At 41.2% G+C, this 17,544-nt stretch overlaps 1 protein-coding gene across 4 annotated transcripts in view; it reads right to left on the reverse strand.

Annotated features, from left to right (window-relative positions):
• The window catches only part of ATG2B (autophagy related 2B), a 47,777-nt gene that overhangs the window by 24,526 nt on the left and 5,707 nt on the right, over window positions 1–17,544 (reverse strand). For 2 of the 4 annotated variants that reach the window (XM_083433023.1, XM_083433021.1), the window contains exons 2-16: window positions 17,308–17,470; window positions 16,808–16,960; window positions 16,108–16,210; window positions 15,276–15,438; window positions 14,105–14,284; window positions 11,007–11,103; window positions 9,786–9,968; window positions 9,155–9,309; window positions 7,676–7,784; window positions 6,046–6,307; window positions 4,464–4,614; window positions 2,874–2,969; window positions 2,556–2,744; window positions 1,545–1,818; window positions 755–857 (exon numbers count right to left, since the gene is read on the reverse strand). In XM_083433023.1, the coding sequence (XP_083289149.1) occupies window positions 755–857; window positions 1,545–1,818; window positions 2,556–2,744; window positions 2,874–2,969; window positions 4,464–4,614; window positions 6,046–6,307; window positions 7,676–7,784; window positions 9,155–9,309; window positions 9,786–9,968; window positions 11,007–11,103; window positions 14,105–14,284; window positions 15,276–15,438; window positions 16,108–16,210; window positions 16,808–16,960; window positions 17,308–17,470 (2,381 nt within the window). Of the gene's footprint in view, window positions 1–754; window positions 858–1,544; window positions 1,819–2,555; window positions 2,745–2,873; window positions 2,970–4,463; window positions 4,615–6,045; window positions 6,308–7,675; window positions 7,788–9,154; window positions 9,310–9,785; window positions 9,969–11,006; window positions 11,104–14,104; window positions 14,285–15,275; window positions 15,439–16,107; window positions 16,211–16,807; window positions 16,961–17,307; window positions 17,471–17,544 lie in introns of all 4 variants that reach the window. The other 2 variants (XM_083433022.1, XM_083433020.1) reach the window with 1 other exon arrangement.

Here is a 17,544-nt window from a genome sequence, read left to right on the forward strand (position 1 = left end):
GGAAACTGTGACTAATTCCAGAAATAGTTACATGTTTTGTGGCAATGAAAAGTTCTCATAAAAGTTTCTACATCTATTTACGATACACACAAAATCTATTTCCATATTATATAAATGTACTTCCCCTAAGTAGGCGGAATATGTGTCAAGCATGAATTGTTTCTCAGCTTTCTGCAGTTACAAACCCTGTGTATTAAGAGTGAGGAAGACCAGTCTCCTGGGCAGCACTGAAACACTGGAAGTGACTATATAACTGATATTAACAAACTGGACGTGCTTATAATGGGGGAAATAAGAGTACCTTTAGTAACCCTTAGTCCTACAGTAGAAAGAGACAAGCATGGGTTTATGCTGGATTAATAAAACCTCCTCCCGAGTGTTCTCATTTTATCTCAGACATTTAATATATTTTCCAAATGAGACCCACACTGCTGTATTTTCATTATAGTTCTGTTATTTCTGCAGTACTTTTGCTAAGTACTGTCAAAAATAGTTTTTAAATGTCTACATATTATAGATGTTTTTAGTAGTGGTTATGATGGCCTTGGGTCTATGGAAGAGCAAGAGCGGTCACATTCAGGCCATAATCGTTGATGGGAGAAAAACACCATTCCAACATCAAGAGTACTTAATTACCAGACCAACACAACCTAGATTTGATTTAACTCTGCTCTAAACAGTTACAGTTTTTTCAGCAGCAGCACATCATAAGCGGTTAGGATTTACACAGAGAACAAATAGTATTTTGTTTTACCGTGGCCAGTCAAAGTTGTCTGATGAGATCATCTCTCCAACTACACCACTGGAAACTTGAAAAAATTGTACAGCTGATTCCTCTTTGCCTTCTTCAAATGATGCTATGGTGAAACCGGAGAAGATTATGTTGTGCATGCCTAGGACTAACTGCATAGCCATTTAATCATGAAGAGATTAGCTTCTTCATTTAGCAGTGACACAAAATCAGCCTTTTTGAAACAATTTTTCCTTTTCCATCACAAAGAATGGAAAAGTAGCTCCTTGTTAGCTCTGAAAATAATTTAGATAGTGAACTCCTCCGGCATCAAAAGAGGATTGCAGACTACTATGATTACTCAAGACCACATATCTCTAACTATCATGTAACAGTTGTGTCTCAAATGCCAAAGATTTATTGGGCTTTGTCTAAAGTTGCAAAAAAAGAAGTAACAAGTGAATTTCCCTGTAATCTCATATGCTATATATATATATGAAAACTGTCTTCCTTTCCATTCTCTCCGAAGAAAGTCTGCATATTCCTATAATAATAGAAACTGGAACAATAAATAAGTATCATCTTACTAATAGGTCCCTCATATTGCCCAGGAACAACGTAGCTACAACCAGGATTTTGGGTGGGTAGGTGCAACAGTACTAAGTGGTGCTGAGTACCAGCAACCCTTTTTTTCACTTCCCATGCCAGTCATTTTGTGCTGGCATCCACTGCACTTTTATCAATATATGGCACCTCAAACGAAAAGCACTGGCTACAACCATCTATTGCAACCAATAGAGATCCCTTCGCTTACCAGTTAGCTCTTTAAAAGTGAGCTCTAATTTAACTTGCTCTGGAGTTGGTCCTCCTGTAAACTCGGTTTTGAGTTCCATATCTGCAAATTCTAAATGAAGAATTTCTTTCTGAAGCGATTTCTTGAACCAAGGTCCTCGTTCTGGGTCTGACCGCAGGTCAGGAATTGGGAAGCGAACTGAGAGCTTCAAAGCTGGCGCAGTCACTTGTACCGACATTTTGCAATTTGCAGGAGTACGGGAATCGTCCAGGAAAACTTCAGCAAATGCCTTGTGCTGAAACAATTGCAAAGTAAGGGGAGGGCAAACAAATATTTTTAGAACAATTCTGAGGGGCAAAAAACACAACTTAAGGGGTAACACCCAACGTCACATGAGCAACCCCTTCCAAATTTCCTTTGGAGCACACACACCAAACTTTCTGGAGTGGATTTTGGAGGTGTGCAGGGAAAGGAAGAATCTATTCCGGCAATGGTGTCCATTCTGCTGGCTAACAGACACAGCTGAATTTCACATCTCACAAGGTTTTGGATCACCTCCCACCTTCAAGAGAAGCTTTGATGGGGATTCAGGCACGGCAGTCAAAAGCAGTTATGTCCACAATCCATTGCATTACAGCAAACATGTACAATTTAATATAAATTATAGAAAGTCACAGTCATTTTTAATGCTTCATTGTACATTTCAAGCACTCTTAACAGTATTTGTTGTTTAATGTGGGAGCACTGGCTAAAGCCAATTAACAAAGGTCTATGCAAATAGCTGTTATACTGCAAAAAATGGTTCATCATAGATCAAATAACACTGGTATAACTTTTGTTCCATCTCGCCTCCCTAAACTTTTCAATGAAGTTCACACACTGAGTTGCGATTAATCAACTTCTGACAAAACCTTGCACTGTAAAATTATTTATTAAATTATTTACATGGAAGTGTGAACCTGACAGATAAAAGCTGCCACATGCCATCTTGTCATTTTCCTTTTATCAGCGATAAAATTACAATTACTTTACCAGGCTAATGTGTTTGTTGTAGGAGGTGTACATGTGTGATGCCATCATCTCCACTGTGGTTAACTTCTGCGGCTGAAGCAGTGAATTTAGTCTGTCCACAATGCTGATATCTAATTCACAAAAAGCTGGACTCAACTTGATTTGTAAATCTGCTTTCTGTGGGACAGAGCTCAATCTCCCTTGGCTACCCTGTCACAAAAAAGTAAAAGAAATAGTCAGTGGCAAAATACAGAATTTTCTATAGAGACACACAACTTGGATTATAGATTTCAATTGTTTTTATTCAAAAGATAAGAGGAAATAATATTTCTAATCTACCTGAGGCCCTCTGTTATCCGAGTGCTTGTAATGGAGCTGAAGGCAGGAGAGAGGGTGCAGCTTGTTCCCTTGTCTTTTAGAGTTAAACATTAGCAGCTATAGCAAAATAAAAGGCAGTGGTGAAATGCAAGCATATTTCACAAGTAATTAAAATCCCTGCATTGTAGGGGGTTGGATTAGATGACCCTCAGGGTCCCTTCCAACTCTATGGAAAGCAAATACACTGATTAGGGAGGAAGACAAAATTATCTACTAGAAGGTCACCTCATTCAATTTGTTTCTCTACCAGATGATCTGCTGTGGTCTAATCCATTACAGACCTTCGGTATTTTTTGACATTTTATGACTCATCTAGAGAAACTTGCAGTGACACAACAATTCTATTGCCAAGATGCCATCTCTCTTTACACTACAAGCTAGATGTGTAAAGAGAGAATATGGAGCTTTGGGAAATTTACAAGACAAAGGAGAAGTAGTCTAGCAGAACCAGGGGTCTTCTTATCATGCTCTGGTCAGTGATGTGAAGAGCGTCCAGGAAGGGATGGAGTAATTCTGGAGTATTATGCACCTGGGGCATCCCCAAACCCCATCACCGGCGTCAACAAAAATGACCTTTACCTGGAGCCACCTTTTCTATATCCTAGTAGCTGTAGTCTTGCGCTGACAGCAGGCCCTTTGATCCAACGGAGGCTTCTGCCAGCAGAAATGGGAGGTTTTTTTTGTTTTTGTTTTGCTGATTCCTCTTCACCTGCATTGCTGTGTCACCTGCCACACTGTTCTAAATAGTCCCCAACACTCTGGAGCAGATTTTGGGGACATGCAGAAGGGGCGGGCGGAGGATAACTCAGCAAAAATCACCTCTCTCCATTCTGTTGACAGAAGCCTCTGCTGGAGCAATGAACCTTCTGTCAGCACAGGCGATAACACTGGACATAGCCCTCGGGATGAAAAGATATCATTTGAAGCTGACAAGAGAAACTCTTGCTGAGCTACAGTGCTGATAAAACATGCGCTCAGGCTATCCAACTGCTCCTTTAATACCAGAACGTGGAGTGACCCCAATTCCACAAACAGTACCTACGGCACATGGTACAAAAGCTTGCAATATGCGAGATCCTTCCCACACAACCTGAAGGAAGAGGTATTTAATCTCTGAGCCTAATTTAAAGTGAAATTTCCAATTGAACGGCTCAAGTGATTGAAAAATTCCAGTTGTAGCACAAAGCGCCAGGTTCAACTAACTGGTCCCACTAGCGGAAGCCCATGCAAGGACTGCCACTAGTGCAATGTGGTCTGCCGCCCCCCCCCCCCAAATTGGCCCAGTGTGGAGGTGTCAGAAGGACCTCCAGAACAGCATAAGAGGGGAGGAGAGGGGGATTCATTCTGCCAGTCAAGCTGAAATGCTTGTGCTGATCGAAAATCTGGCAAAGTGTGACATTGCATTCCTCCCCAAATAAGCATTCCCATGGGACACTTGGCCACTGAACTCAGTTTACTTGAAAGCAAATATTCACAGGACAGTACTATTGGAGCATTAAGAGTTTTTGCAATGCATTTCAATAGCTTGTGTTAAGTCATACGGATTTCTACCTCTGTATAGTGAGGTATGTCAGAATGAGAGTCCATGGAAAACAGGCACTCCAGAAGTTCCATCTGTCCAATATATAAATCTGTACTCAAACAACGGGAAGCCGATCTCTGTCTCTGTTCATAGGACACTTTGATGTCTGTGCCTATAAACCTATGGTGAGAAACAACGGTATAAAACTGCATAAACTGAACGCCTATAGTTATTCTGCATTGAAAATTATTTAAAATATCATAAAAATACATCAGTCATTAAACTGCCAATGTCACTGAAATAAAACAAGGAAAAAGATGCAGTTTTGCAATCTTATTCCAACACATGCTAATGCTTAATTCCTTGCAAAACATACGAAGATGTGTTAAAACTGCAAGGCAAAAGATAAATAACGAAAAGAACTTATTTATGTAATACCTCCCCCCCCACTAGTGACATCTTAATTCGCATTGCCAAACAAACATCCATGTCCTTCCTCCACTGTAGAAGACTTCTGAAATTAAATGCAGCAATTTCCAATACAACATTGCCCTAAACCAGCTTTCTGGCAGCTGATGCACACACAAAGGTTATTGATTAATTTCACTCAAGAAAGAAGTTCTGCGAATGCTATAGGATGCTGAACCCTGTACTAAAGTCAATGGCAAACCTCACTTCTTGTAGGACGTGTGTGCACATTGGAGGGCAAATGAATGCCTGAATCTGAAATTATTCAAGAAAGAGATCTGCTCGTGATCACACCGATCTATATTTTTCACGGTTCAGTAAGAATCTTCTAATGCCTATATAGAAGCCCATACAGTCGTACCTTGGTTCTTGAACAGAATGTGTTCCGGTTCGACTCCCGGAACTGTTCGAAAACCAAGACACGGCTTCTGATTGGCTACAGGAGCGTCCTGCAGCCAATTGGAAGCTGTGGGAGTCATGTTGGACGTTCAGCTTCTGAAAATCGTTCGAAAACCGGAACACTCACTTCTGGTTTTCGATCGTTTGGGAGCCGAAACGTACGAGTTCCAAGGCGCTCGGCAGCCAAGGTACGACTCTATAGCGAAATAACAGCTGTGCTTACACAAAGCAGCAACCATCAGTTAACTCAGCCATCTTGCAAAGACTCATCCTTTCCCTGATCCATAAGATCGGAATCTGTTTAATGTGTGTAAATTTCCTGAATTCCCATATTATTAGATTTCATTTGCTTTTCTGCTGCTCTTACTGGATTTAGGTTGTATTTGTGTTTGAATGACACTAATCGTCCTCATATTGTATGCTGCTTAGAGATTTTACAAATATTAAGCGCTTTATAAATGCTTTTAAATAAATAGTTAATCTTGCATAGAGAGAAAAAGAATTCTAACTTATTTTGTGGTGGTGACTTGATGTGCACCAGGCACAACCCCACTAACCTACAGTGTCTGCTGCTGCAATAATTAAGGGATGGTGGTAACTATCCCTTTATCTACCAGGTATACCTTAGCCTCTCAAGTATGTTCCAACAACATTCATATCAAATATTTACTGAGGAAGCTCAAGTTGTCACAGAATTTATGCATTTTGTTTGCTATGTTAGCAGATGAATAAGCAAAGTTGTACCTAAGGTGATCATGTGAACAAGCCTTTGCAAATACTTCTCGGAAGGACAGAAAATCTTCTGTTGGAAACTTAACTGGATCAACCTTTTCTATGCGGTTAAAAAAATCCTGTGCCATAGGTGTAAGTGGACTGGCGTTCAGTGACGTTTCAGGGGGTGGCAAAGGATCAATATGAAGTACCGATACTGAGAAAACACCCACTGCTAGTCGAAAAAGAAGTTCAGGCCTGGATTCATCGACTGAGACAGATCTGGATGGAAGAGCTAAAGGGAGGGGAAAACATGTTTAAAGGTAATATACAGTAGGTCTCAGTGTATGTGTTGTGTATGTATGTGTATAAACACACTTTTTTATATATAGTGCAGTCTCAATGAGTTCAATAGGACTAATTTTCAGGTAAGTGTATGAAGGATTGTATCTAGTACTAAAGTTGTTAAGTATTAAATTTGCTACAAAGATACATTTTTTTAAAAAAAAAACCCTCTCCATTTAAAATAATAAGTTGCTCCGATTTGATTGGCACAAATTACAAATAAAAACAACACTTTCAAACATATGGTGGATTTCAATATGCTCAGTTCTCCTTACAGATTACAGATAATAAAATGTGCAAAATTAAAGCCGACTTCTTGCTTAACGTTCTGTTCTGAATGTATTCCCACAAAAGTAATACTCTCCTTTTAAACCAAAGCCACATAAAGTAGTGGAGACTTTCAGGCCCAGGGGCCAAAAATGGGCCTCTCTTTCTGGCCCTTGGGTCTGCCACACCCTTACTGGTCCTGCAGACTTTTGCCAGGCGGGAAGAAAGCTGGAGACACGACCCCCACCCCACCCGGGACACAGACCAGTCATTGGTTTCATTGTTCGGTTGTCTTTGCTTTTGAGGAACCACTGGAACCCTTGCCTTCCTTGAAAACATCAACGAAAGGGCTGGGATTGGAATCTAAAGTGCCACTGCCTATTTTGGATTCGAAAGGGGCAAAAGGACTGAAATTGAGAAGCGTTTGGTGAAAAATGACTGGCTGATTGTTTGTCATCTCTGAGGGTTAGCAAAACTTTCCTATTATCTTTTTATTCAGTAAGGACATCTTTCCTGCTCTACATCCTCCTGAAGTGCTTCTGCTTGGCTGAAGTGTGTCCTTGAACTGATAATGTCTCTTGGTTGCACGGTGTAAGTGGTAACCACTGACTTATTCATTCCTGGAAAGCAGTCTTATTATACCAAGGTAAAATGGGGTGGCGCTGTGGGTTAAACCACAGAGCCTAGGACTTGCCGATCAGAAGGTTGGCAGTTCAAATCCCCGCGAGGGGGTGAGCTCCCATCGCTCGGTCCCTGCTCCTGCCAACCTAGCAGTTTGAAAGCATGTCAAAGTGCAAGTAGATAAATAGGTACTGCTCCGGCAGGAAGGTAAAAGGCGTTTCCGTGTGCTGCTCTGGTTCGCCAGAAGCGGCTTAGTCATGCTGGCCACATGACCCGGAAGCTGTACACCGGCTCCCTCGGCCAGTAAAGCAAGATAAGCGCCGCAACCCCAGAGTCGGTCACGACTGGACCTAATGGTCAGGGATCCCTTTACCTTTACCTAAAAGTCACATTCGCTTCTGGCCTCAACCACCTTGACTTATTTACTTACAAGTCCTTCGCAGTGGAGCTGAGTGGATGACACTAGGTGTAAAGGATGAACCTCTTATGTGTGGCGGTTCCTGTTTGTTTTGATCAAAACAGTCTCCCCAGGCTGGCTGCTGCTAAAAGGAAAAAGAGAGAGCTGGTTGTTACACCTGTACATCACCTCAACTTAACTAATGTAACAGAAAATGAACCTCAACATACAGTGGTACCTCTGGATATGAACACTTCTGGTTGCGCAAGCGTCAGGTTACGAGCTGCGCTAACCTGAAAGTAGTTGCTCCCCGATGTGAACTTTGCCCTGGGATGCGAGCAGAAATCGCGTGCGGGAGGCACGCTTACACTTAATGGCACCTCATGTTACGAACAGTTTCAGGATAAGAACGGACCTCCGGAATGAATTAAGTTCGTAACCAGAGGTACCACTGCATATTATCGTTATGACATGTCATTTTGTAGTTCCGCTGTTTCCATACTTTAAAAAAAACCCACTCAAAGGTTGCTACATGTTGCCTACAGGGAAAGATCAGTGGTCCTCTTTACCTAGTGCCATAGATGTGCACAGCAATTTGCAGAGGACAATTTTTGCCCCGAGAAGCTTGTACCCTAACATGGCTTCCCCCTGGGTCTAGAGAAAGGAAAGCAGGGGAAGAATATTTAGTTAATTCAGTAATATGTACTTAGAAATAGTTTCAGTAGGTCATGGGAATTGGGGGCTGTGCCAAACAAAGGCTTCACAGGAAAAGTAGCTTTACAACTGTGGGAGGACGCAGGATACTAGTTGCCACCGTGAGATCAAATATGTGCATCTAAAGGGGAAGGGTCAAAACTCAGTGGTAGAAAGCAGGCTCTGCATGCAAATGGTCCTAAGTTTAATTCCTGATATCTCTATCAGGACTGGGAAAGATTCCTGCCTGACACATCCTACAGCCTCTGCCAGTCAGTGTAAACAATATTAAACTAGATGAGCCAATAGCCTGACTTGGAGTGATGCTACTGTTCATTTTGTCAAATATAGTCAATACATAGAATTTCGCAGAGCTTTGAACTGAAGCATTTCTTGCTTGCATTGTCAAATTATCTCACCCACCGGCACTGGACCTATTGACATCACAGCAAATGATGTCACACATGACATCATAGTGTCATGGTGAATTAGCGGAAAGATGTGAGGTTTCAATGTAGCTATAGTGCCTTCACGGAGATGCTGTTAAAAAAAAAAATCATCCTGTAGCAGACACTCTTTGGGATGATGGCTATAAGGGTATGAAACTGGAAGGCAGATAGCCATGCACAACAGAGATTAGTGCCACTGTTTTAAAAAGCCTTTTAAAAAGGCTTTCAGACACGGCATATTCCCCTCCCTTCCTGCAGATCCTGGGGACTGAACCTGGGCCTTTTTGCATACAAGCAAACTGCTCTACCACTGACCTATGACCTTTCCCCTCTTCATTTGCTCAAAGACAAACAGTTAAAGACAACCCACCACTGCAGCGCCATGGGGAGATCCTGCGGGCGTGTTAGTGTATGTACTAGTCAAAGAAAGGTCTAAATCCATAGTTGGTGGGTCTCCAAGCGGTGGCAGAGAGGAAAGACTGTGAGACATCTCCATGTCAGCCATCGAGAAAAACACTTCTTCTTCTAATAGGAAAAAAATATATATCATCTTGTGTGATCTGTTCACAATGAAAAACATTTAGGTCAACTACAGCACACCAAAGCATGAATGAGATGGTAATGCTTCTTTCGCCTATCCCACCTTTCCCTGGAAGGTGCCTGCATCACCTCTCATTCCGCCCCCGCCCCCACTCTCAAAAGCAAATTTACAGGGTGCTGCAGCGAGAAGGGAGAATCTGTGACCATCACCTACCTGCTCCATCCTCTAAGTCAGCAGTTCTCAACCTGTGGGTCCCCAGATGTTGTTGGACTACAACTCCCATCATCCCTGAGCTCTGGCCTTGCCAGCTAGGGGTGATGGGAGTTGTATTTCAACAACATCTGGGGACCCACAGGTAGAGAAAGGCTGCTCTAAGTTGAGCTGTACTGCAACCAAGAGCAAGTCTTGCTCTAAAGCAAAGAGGAAACCAAAAAGCACCCTAAGATGTTCAATTGCTCACCCCGGCTTGAAGGAGTTCTGGCTGCCTCCGTCTCATAGAAACTCGGATCAGACTGTGCTCCTGTTGGCAATGTGTCTTTTCTTAAGTAGCGGTTGAGCTCCATCTGAATCCGATATTCATCTTCCTGCTGCATTGGCCGGTTTCTCCTATCTTTACTGCACAATTCTATTCTGCTAGGATTCTCTGTAATTGAAAACAGGGTGTGGCAACTTGACCTCCAATTCAATTCCCAAGCCCCAGAGATATCCAAACACCAAATAATTCCCCCCAAACAACACCTCGTTTAGCTGTAATAAAAATCACACTTAAAAAAAAATGCTACCTAAAAGAAAACTAACTCCAAGCAACATTTCCATTTCACAAAGAAAGGCACTCAACAGAATTTGTGTGAAGATTTTGAGCACTTTAGGTTGAAATGTTTTTCTCCCAATTTCAGGCTTGCCTTAAATTAGCAAGAGGGCTATTTTGGGGTTTGTTTGGAATTTTTTTAGAAGACAGGAAGAAATATGTTAGAAATTTGTGTACAAAGGAACAATCTGGCATATAAGGAGGGAATTAAAGTTTCCTGATTTGAGAATTTCTCGGTTTAAGAAAAATCTACCAAGCATTACTTTAAAATACACTATTTACTTTTTGGCCAGAGATCATGAATCTTCTTTTGTTGCCCAAACAACTAGCCCTCTGCATGGAAGTGTATGAGGAAGAAGAAAGGGAAACAAACATTTATCATCCCTTATGGGCTTTCAAAAAAATCACAACACCACTAACAGATGAAGACTAGATAAAGTCTGCATGAGAAAAATATGTTACTAATATTAATCACAATTATGGAGCTACTAAACTGGTTTCAGATCCTTTTGACTATTTCCAATTCTTATTAGCTGCTTTCAGAAGGAGGAACAATACAAATCTACTTACGAGAAAGTTCCCCCCAACGTAAGATTTTCTTTAGACTTTTTGAAATAAAAGTAAAGCTTCAGTAATTTAGGGCCAACCTAGTCAAAGCGTTTTAAAAACCCTTGGGTTTCAAAGGAAGAGTTCTAAGCATGTGCTTTCCTTTGCAGTTCAACATATGGGATTTAAGAGTGTTTAACTTTAAAGGTACACTTTTGATACTGCCCTTAGTCTAGAGATTATTCAAAACCTTGGAAATAGTGCAACGTGTTTAAAGCAGTGCTCATACTCTTGCTAACCACACAAGGAAATGCAACTTTGGCTCACCTGGTCCAGCAATAGCTGCTAACATATCCAGCAGAAGATGTACCTGTCTGGGTGACAGGAATAGGTGTATCGAATCTATCTCTCCATCTACATCCAACTTAAGAAGAATAAAGAATATATTCAAGAAATATGGATCAGAAGAATTCTTTCTTTCCAATTCTCGGATTATGTACTGTCTCACCATTGAACCAAAACAGACATTTCATTCCCAGCTTTAATTCCTTATTATTATTGGTCTCTATACACACTATATTCACCCAAAGACTGATAGGGCATCACAACACAGCATTTAAATTGTTCTGGATACCAGTATTAGGTCCACACTTGGATGCTTATAATGCTTGCTTTGACATCTCTGCATTGAACAAGGGCCATTTGCATACTCAGAATCTACAAGGCAGTTTGTGCTTCTGAGCCTGTTTGTACAATTGCCTGACAATTTTAAATCTGCAGCCGAGGTTTTCAACATTGGACTGGACACCTGTGAGATCTCTTCCCAGATCCTCGCCTACTACCACAGAAAGGTGAGCTTGAAAGGCCGATTCACACTGTAAGTTTTTTAATTCATCTCTTTTAAATGTTTGTAACCTGCTATACAGATACAACACATGAAACAGGCCAGGCATACAATCATTAGTAATGAAATTAAAAACACAACATTCAAAATAAACAAAGGCAGAATACTTGACTAACCCTGGTAGCTAAGATTGCATTGACAAAATGTACTGGAATATGCTGAAAAGACCTGGACTTTCAGTTCAACAGTAAAATATGCTCTATATTACAACAGCATTGCAGCAGTTTCCAATTGCTGACATATAAAACTCTTGGCAGTTGCAGTATATGCAAGTTGCCAGACATAGCACAAAATTGTATGAAGATGCACAGAGGCAAACCACTGTTTCCTCTTTAGCTTTCGAATTCCATCTCATTCCCACTCTGTAGAAATCAGAGCATATTCTAATACCAACAGACTTTCTACAATAAAAATGAACAATATTCTGGGTCTTTATGACAGGATAAATTCTCTGTCTCTTGTTTTCCTTTGACCCAGTAATTTCTTCTTTTACTGCCTGCTCCTGCGACAGATGCCACTGCCAGCATATCCTGCCAAAAGGAAGCCCAAAAGAAGCTCTAAAAAGTAACCAATTCCTTCCAAATGGCTTCCAAAACATTTCATCTCACCATCTTTAAGCAACAGGGATCACTTAACTGAGTGTATCCTAGAGACAGCATTAGTTGTCTGTGAGCAGCAATTCCTCAAAGAATTGCTTACGTTTACATCAGAAACCTTATCGCTTTCCTGTTACATGTAGACTTATGTAATGATGCTTTCTTGTTTTGGTTGATTTACACAATGAGCTAAATCCTGACTTGTCTGTTCATCCAAACCTAATCCAAGTTCATTATAACTTGTTAGGAGCAAAAATACTTCATGATCTATACCGTGCTTTGACACTGGTTTATGAATCTTGGCTTGCACTATCTGTGGTTTGTTATTATGCCTGAACTCTGTATCCAAATTTAATCCTATTTATTTACTCATTTCTTTCTCACCTTTCCTCCAAAGAGCTAAAGGTGGTGTACATGGTTCTCTCCCTTTCCATTTTATTCTCATAACAGCCCTGTGAGGAACATTAGACTGAGAGATAGTGACTGGACAAGGTCACCAAGTGAGCTTCATGACTGTGTGGGGATTTGAACTCCACCTGGCTACAGAAATGGAATGTGAGAGAGACGAGAAAATCAAACCCATCACACGGCTAAGAGATTCTTCCCAGGTATCCTTTCCCCACCTGCCTCTTCACTCACAAGCTCTCTCTCTCTGCATCTTAGCTGCCTAGTTCCACAGTAACCTTCTGAGGAAATTATTCTTACTTCTCTTAAAGGACGAAGGGCACTTTCTCCCAATTCTAATAATGATATATATATTAACTGGGGTTTTTCCTCTCTTACCAAGCTGTTATCAGCAGTTCAACAGATACAATTACAGTTTCATCTAAAAGCTTCCCCTAAACACCAATGCCAACCCCATACCCATTTCCCACTAAAGTATTTCTGCAGCAACCTGTCTACCTCCTTTTAGATCCCAAGGACTCCAGTTATTGTTTTTCTGCTTGCTCACTAATTTGACTACTGAAAAAAATGAACCACTATTGAAAGAGCAGGCACAAAATGAAGCAATTTTGTTCAGGACTGTTGTGGGGAAAGGACTAATACAAAAAGCTAGCAATCCTTCATAGGGAGGTACTTAGGAATGGGGAAGAGAGGGTCATTTTTTGACTTTGTTTTGGCTCAGGGTCATGCTGCAAGCTGCCAAGGATTTTGGAGGAGATGAGTTTTTTACTTCCCTGCCCTGTTTTTGCAGGTGGCCAACGGTTAAAGAACTGGCGATACTTTGGACACCATAAAATACTTTCATATAGCAGCTATCCATTCACAGAGGCAGTGCAGGGTTGGGTGGAAGACAACAAACCACCAAAGGTGACAGCTGTATATTAGGTATGCTTGAATGTGAGCTGGATTCCAGCCTCTTCAATGTACAAAGTATGACTTAGCTTTCTATCAGAATGCAGCCACTGATGTATTAGGAAATCAAACAAAAAGAAAGGTCACAGGGTGAATACAATCTGTGCCTGGCCATCAACTGACTAAAAGGAACATTCAGTAGCAGCAGGAGCACCTGCATAAAGAGTGGCAGAGTGTCAGCTTCCAGGTGCCCCCACACTACAGTTACCTTGCTTCTGTCCTGGGCTGGCCTTTATGCTGAATCCAGGAGAGAGGAAGCAAAAACTAGCATGCAGCAGTTGCTTCCATGCTCTGGAAATTTTCTAGATGCTTATAAATGTCAGTTGTGGAATTGCCTGGAGATCTAAACATGCCTACCCTTCTCCCTTTTTCAGGCCCACCAAATTAGCCAGGAGAGCTCAGCTGTGTGCATCAAGGAAAAAGAGGAATAGGGAACAAAGCAAGGTATCACCTCAAGCCTTGGAGTAAAGGGGGAAACGCATGACTGCAATTTTTGTCTACAACTGAACTCCTGCCCTGGCAATCTGAACACATGTCTTCTACCTGTAATGCATGAAGCTACAACTAACCTTTGCTCCTGGAAGCACTTCGTTTTGCTTTAATGTAAGGCTCAGTTCCATCCTTCCAATCAGCTTACATATTTGCACAGGATCAGATGGAGAAACCTCTGGCAAGTTTCTTGCTAATTGTGGGTGTGGTTCATACACAATTTTTGGGTTCCAGCTGGGTGAAAGCTTTGGTTCTGTTGCCTTTAAAAGAAATACAAGGAAAGGCATTAATTCCATAACACAAATTGACTATTTTATACTCTTAAATATGGCATCTCATTTTAATGAACATACTGATTGTCAAACTGCACTTGATGAACTCCTAGCATTACTTTGTTACATCTGTATCTTCTTTCCTCTAAAGACCTCCAAGCAGCAATTTTAGATTAGCAGCAACTCTTGACTTAGGCTACACTGAAAAATAGTAATGTTGCTCACTGAGCAGCCTTGACAGACTAGGGATTTGAACCTGAATTCCCACAGACAAGAGAACATTCTAGCCACTAAAATCGTGGTGGGTATCCTTATTCAGAATTAATTTACTATAAAATTGTAGGGCATAATGTATAAATGGAATTAACCCAATGCTATAAATCTTGCTCAATTCAGCCCTCACAGAAGCAGAAGCAGAGATATACAACACTGCAAGGAGCGAAATAAATCTGAGAATCAAGAACAGCTGGGCACAGGGTCACTTTCTGGGTTCATATGTCAAAGAGATAGCTAGAAGAAATGCATGGAAGAAGCTCATCACATAGCAAAATATATTCTAGTACAGGTAAAGGGACCCCTGACATTTAAGTCCAGTCGCAAATGACATCTCGCTTTGCAGGCCAAGGGAGCCAGTGTTTGTCCGCTTCCACAGACAGTTTTTCTGGATCATGTGGTCCGCATGACTAAGCTGCTTCTGGTGATGCCAGAGCAGAGCACAGAAACACCATTTACCTTCCTGCTACAGCAGTACCTATTTATCTACTTGCACTTTGATATGCTTTCGAACTGCTAGGTTGGCAGGAGCAGGGACAGAGCAACGGGAGCTCACCTCGTTGCGGGTATTCAAACTGCTGACCTTCTGATCGGCAAGTCCAAGCAGCACAGTGCTTTAAACCACAGCGTCACCCGCGTCCCTTAAAATATATTCTATGTTTCATTAACTATACATATGCTTATATGTAGATCTAATTTTTTTTACCAATTGTGTAGCTGAACACACTGGAGAGGATTTTGCTGATGCCAGAAATTCATCCCAGAAGAAAGAAACACCTGTGAGGTGTAACAATTTGTGAGCAAAAGCTGTGGGCTGATGCACATTAATTCCAGAGCATTCATCGGCGGTTTCATCGTAGTACATCGTTCTAGAAGAGTGGAAATAAAATAATGAAATACTTCTACAGCCATGTTGGGCAACGTTCCATTCTTGGTTTTCTTAAAAGAGGCACTAGTAAATCTAGAAGATTACCTTTCAATAATTTGGTTGCTGTTTACTTCAATTATTCAAAAGTAATTTTATAATTTTAAAACCCACAGTGAGAATATGTACAGCATGATCCTAAGCATGTTTGCTTAAAAATAAGTTCACTGCGCCTTGCTCTCTAATTGGAATTGCAGTCTTAAAATCCATTGTAGCACCGTGACCCAAGCAGTCAGCACCCCCCATGGAGAATTGAGTGGTAGAAACCTATTTCACTCATGCTGTAGCTATTGTCCATTGAGAACCTGATCTGATGTGCATCCAAAAACCCATTTCTTCACATGCATTCCCCAGTAGCAGCTCCTCATTTATGGAATGCCCTCCCTGGTGAGGTTACAAACATTCCTGTTCACCCACATATTTGGTGGCTGAAATATACTGCTCCAAGCAACCATGAATCAGGAGATTTGGCCATTTTAAAATGCTTTATTGTTCGCCAGCTTAGACTCCTTAGGGACAGATATCAAATAAATAAAAAACAACAACAACGAATTCTCACACACAAGGACAAGATAACATTCTAAACTCTACTTAAAAGAACAATACTACTTACTTCTCAATGCGGATTTCAAGTGCTGTCCCACTTTTTGAGTTATCTGGCACATGTTCAATTCGCAGAACAGTGTCTAAAAAGGTGACTTTCACTCTCCTTAAAACTATAGTGAAGAAAGCAAAATGGAGGGGGACGTGTCACATAGAAACATGAATATAAAATATGATTTCAGCTATGCAGATATCTGTTGGCTATACCAATAAAGAGAAAATAACATAAAATACTATGAGCCCTCTTCCCCTCCTCACGTATGCAAGAAATTATGTAGAAGGAGCAGCTGGTATGTGCAGCCCTGAAACCACCTAGCTCTTCTTTTCCTCCCCAGGACAGGAGTAACTTGGGACTATGGTGCTGGGGAGAGAAAGAACTGCTGAAACATTGAAGGGAACACACAAGCTGGTTTTCCTTTTTAGATAATGACTGATGCATTTTGGTCCATGCATGCAGACTTGGGGGAAGAGGGATCACTTCCCCCAAGCAATTTCCACTGTGGACACAGCAAGATTTGCATATTGGTATATCATGCCCCAAATTTTAAAGCTGACTACCGTTACCATCAAACAGGGAACTCTTCTAACCTGAGCAAACTGCACATGGAATAAACTATCAAGGTCAACTCAGTTGGCAAAAGATCCCTCAGCTCTATGTAGCACATCTTGATACAGTATAGTGTTTTGTAAGCTCAAAGAGTCTGTCGTACCTGTTTCAATTGTTTCAGCAAACTTTTCAAGCCCTTCAAAAGGCTGGGAACCTTCTCCTTGTTCATCTGTCAGTTTCTGGCTAAGACATTCTTTTGCAAGCTGCATACTACTAGTCATGAAGCTTGACCAATACATGGGCTCTGAACCAGAAGCTAGAAAAGAAGAGAGAAGCCTCAGGTGCTTTGTCATAAATGGCCTTCAGCAAATGTTCAACCATAACCAAAGCACACGCATACAGGGATAAATTAGAAGCCCAGCTTCTGTATACAAGAATGAGAAATTCTGTGAATGGTACCTCCGAGCTGTGGGCGACACTCACAACAGAAGTATCAGCCTCCCCAGGAAGAAAGTAGTATCTGCTTCTCTATAATGTGCTGAAGTTGGGGTCACCCTGCTGCTTCGAAGAAATCAGTACTCACTGTGGGATGTCCCAATAGTCCACTAGTCAGAAAATTAAATAGGAATGACTTGTTTTCATCAATGATCCTTCTTAACTTACTTAGTCGGGGTCTTGGCTTGAAGACCATCTCTAAGCCCTTCACTTCAAGCGCACAGTTATCTTGAAGTAACGAACCCCAGGGTACAGAAAGCGAAATTGACTGAATAAATCCCTCAGTGACTTCCAGAGGAGCATCTGCTGATTCAAGAATCTCATTAAGACTCTGAAACAAAGAGAAAAAAGAATCAAGAATTGCTTTGCATATATCATAAGCAGCATATGATCATTTTTTGTTGA

Source organism: Podarcis tiliguerta (genome assembly GCF_965153285.1).
Source record: "Podarcis tiliguerta genome assembly, chromosome: 1".
Taxonomy (NCBI): domain Eukaryota; kingdom Metazoa; phylum Chordata; class Lepidosauria; order Squamata; family Lacertidae; genus Podarcis; species Podarcis tiliguerta.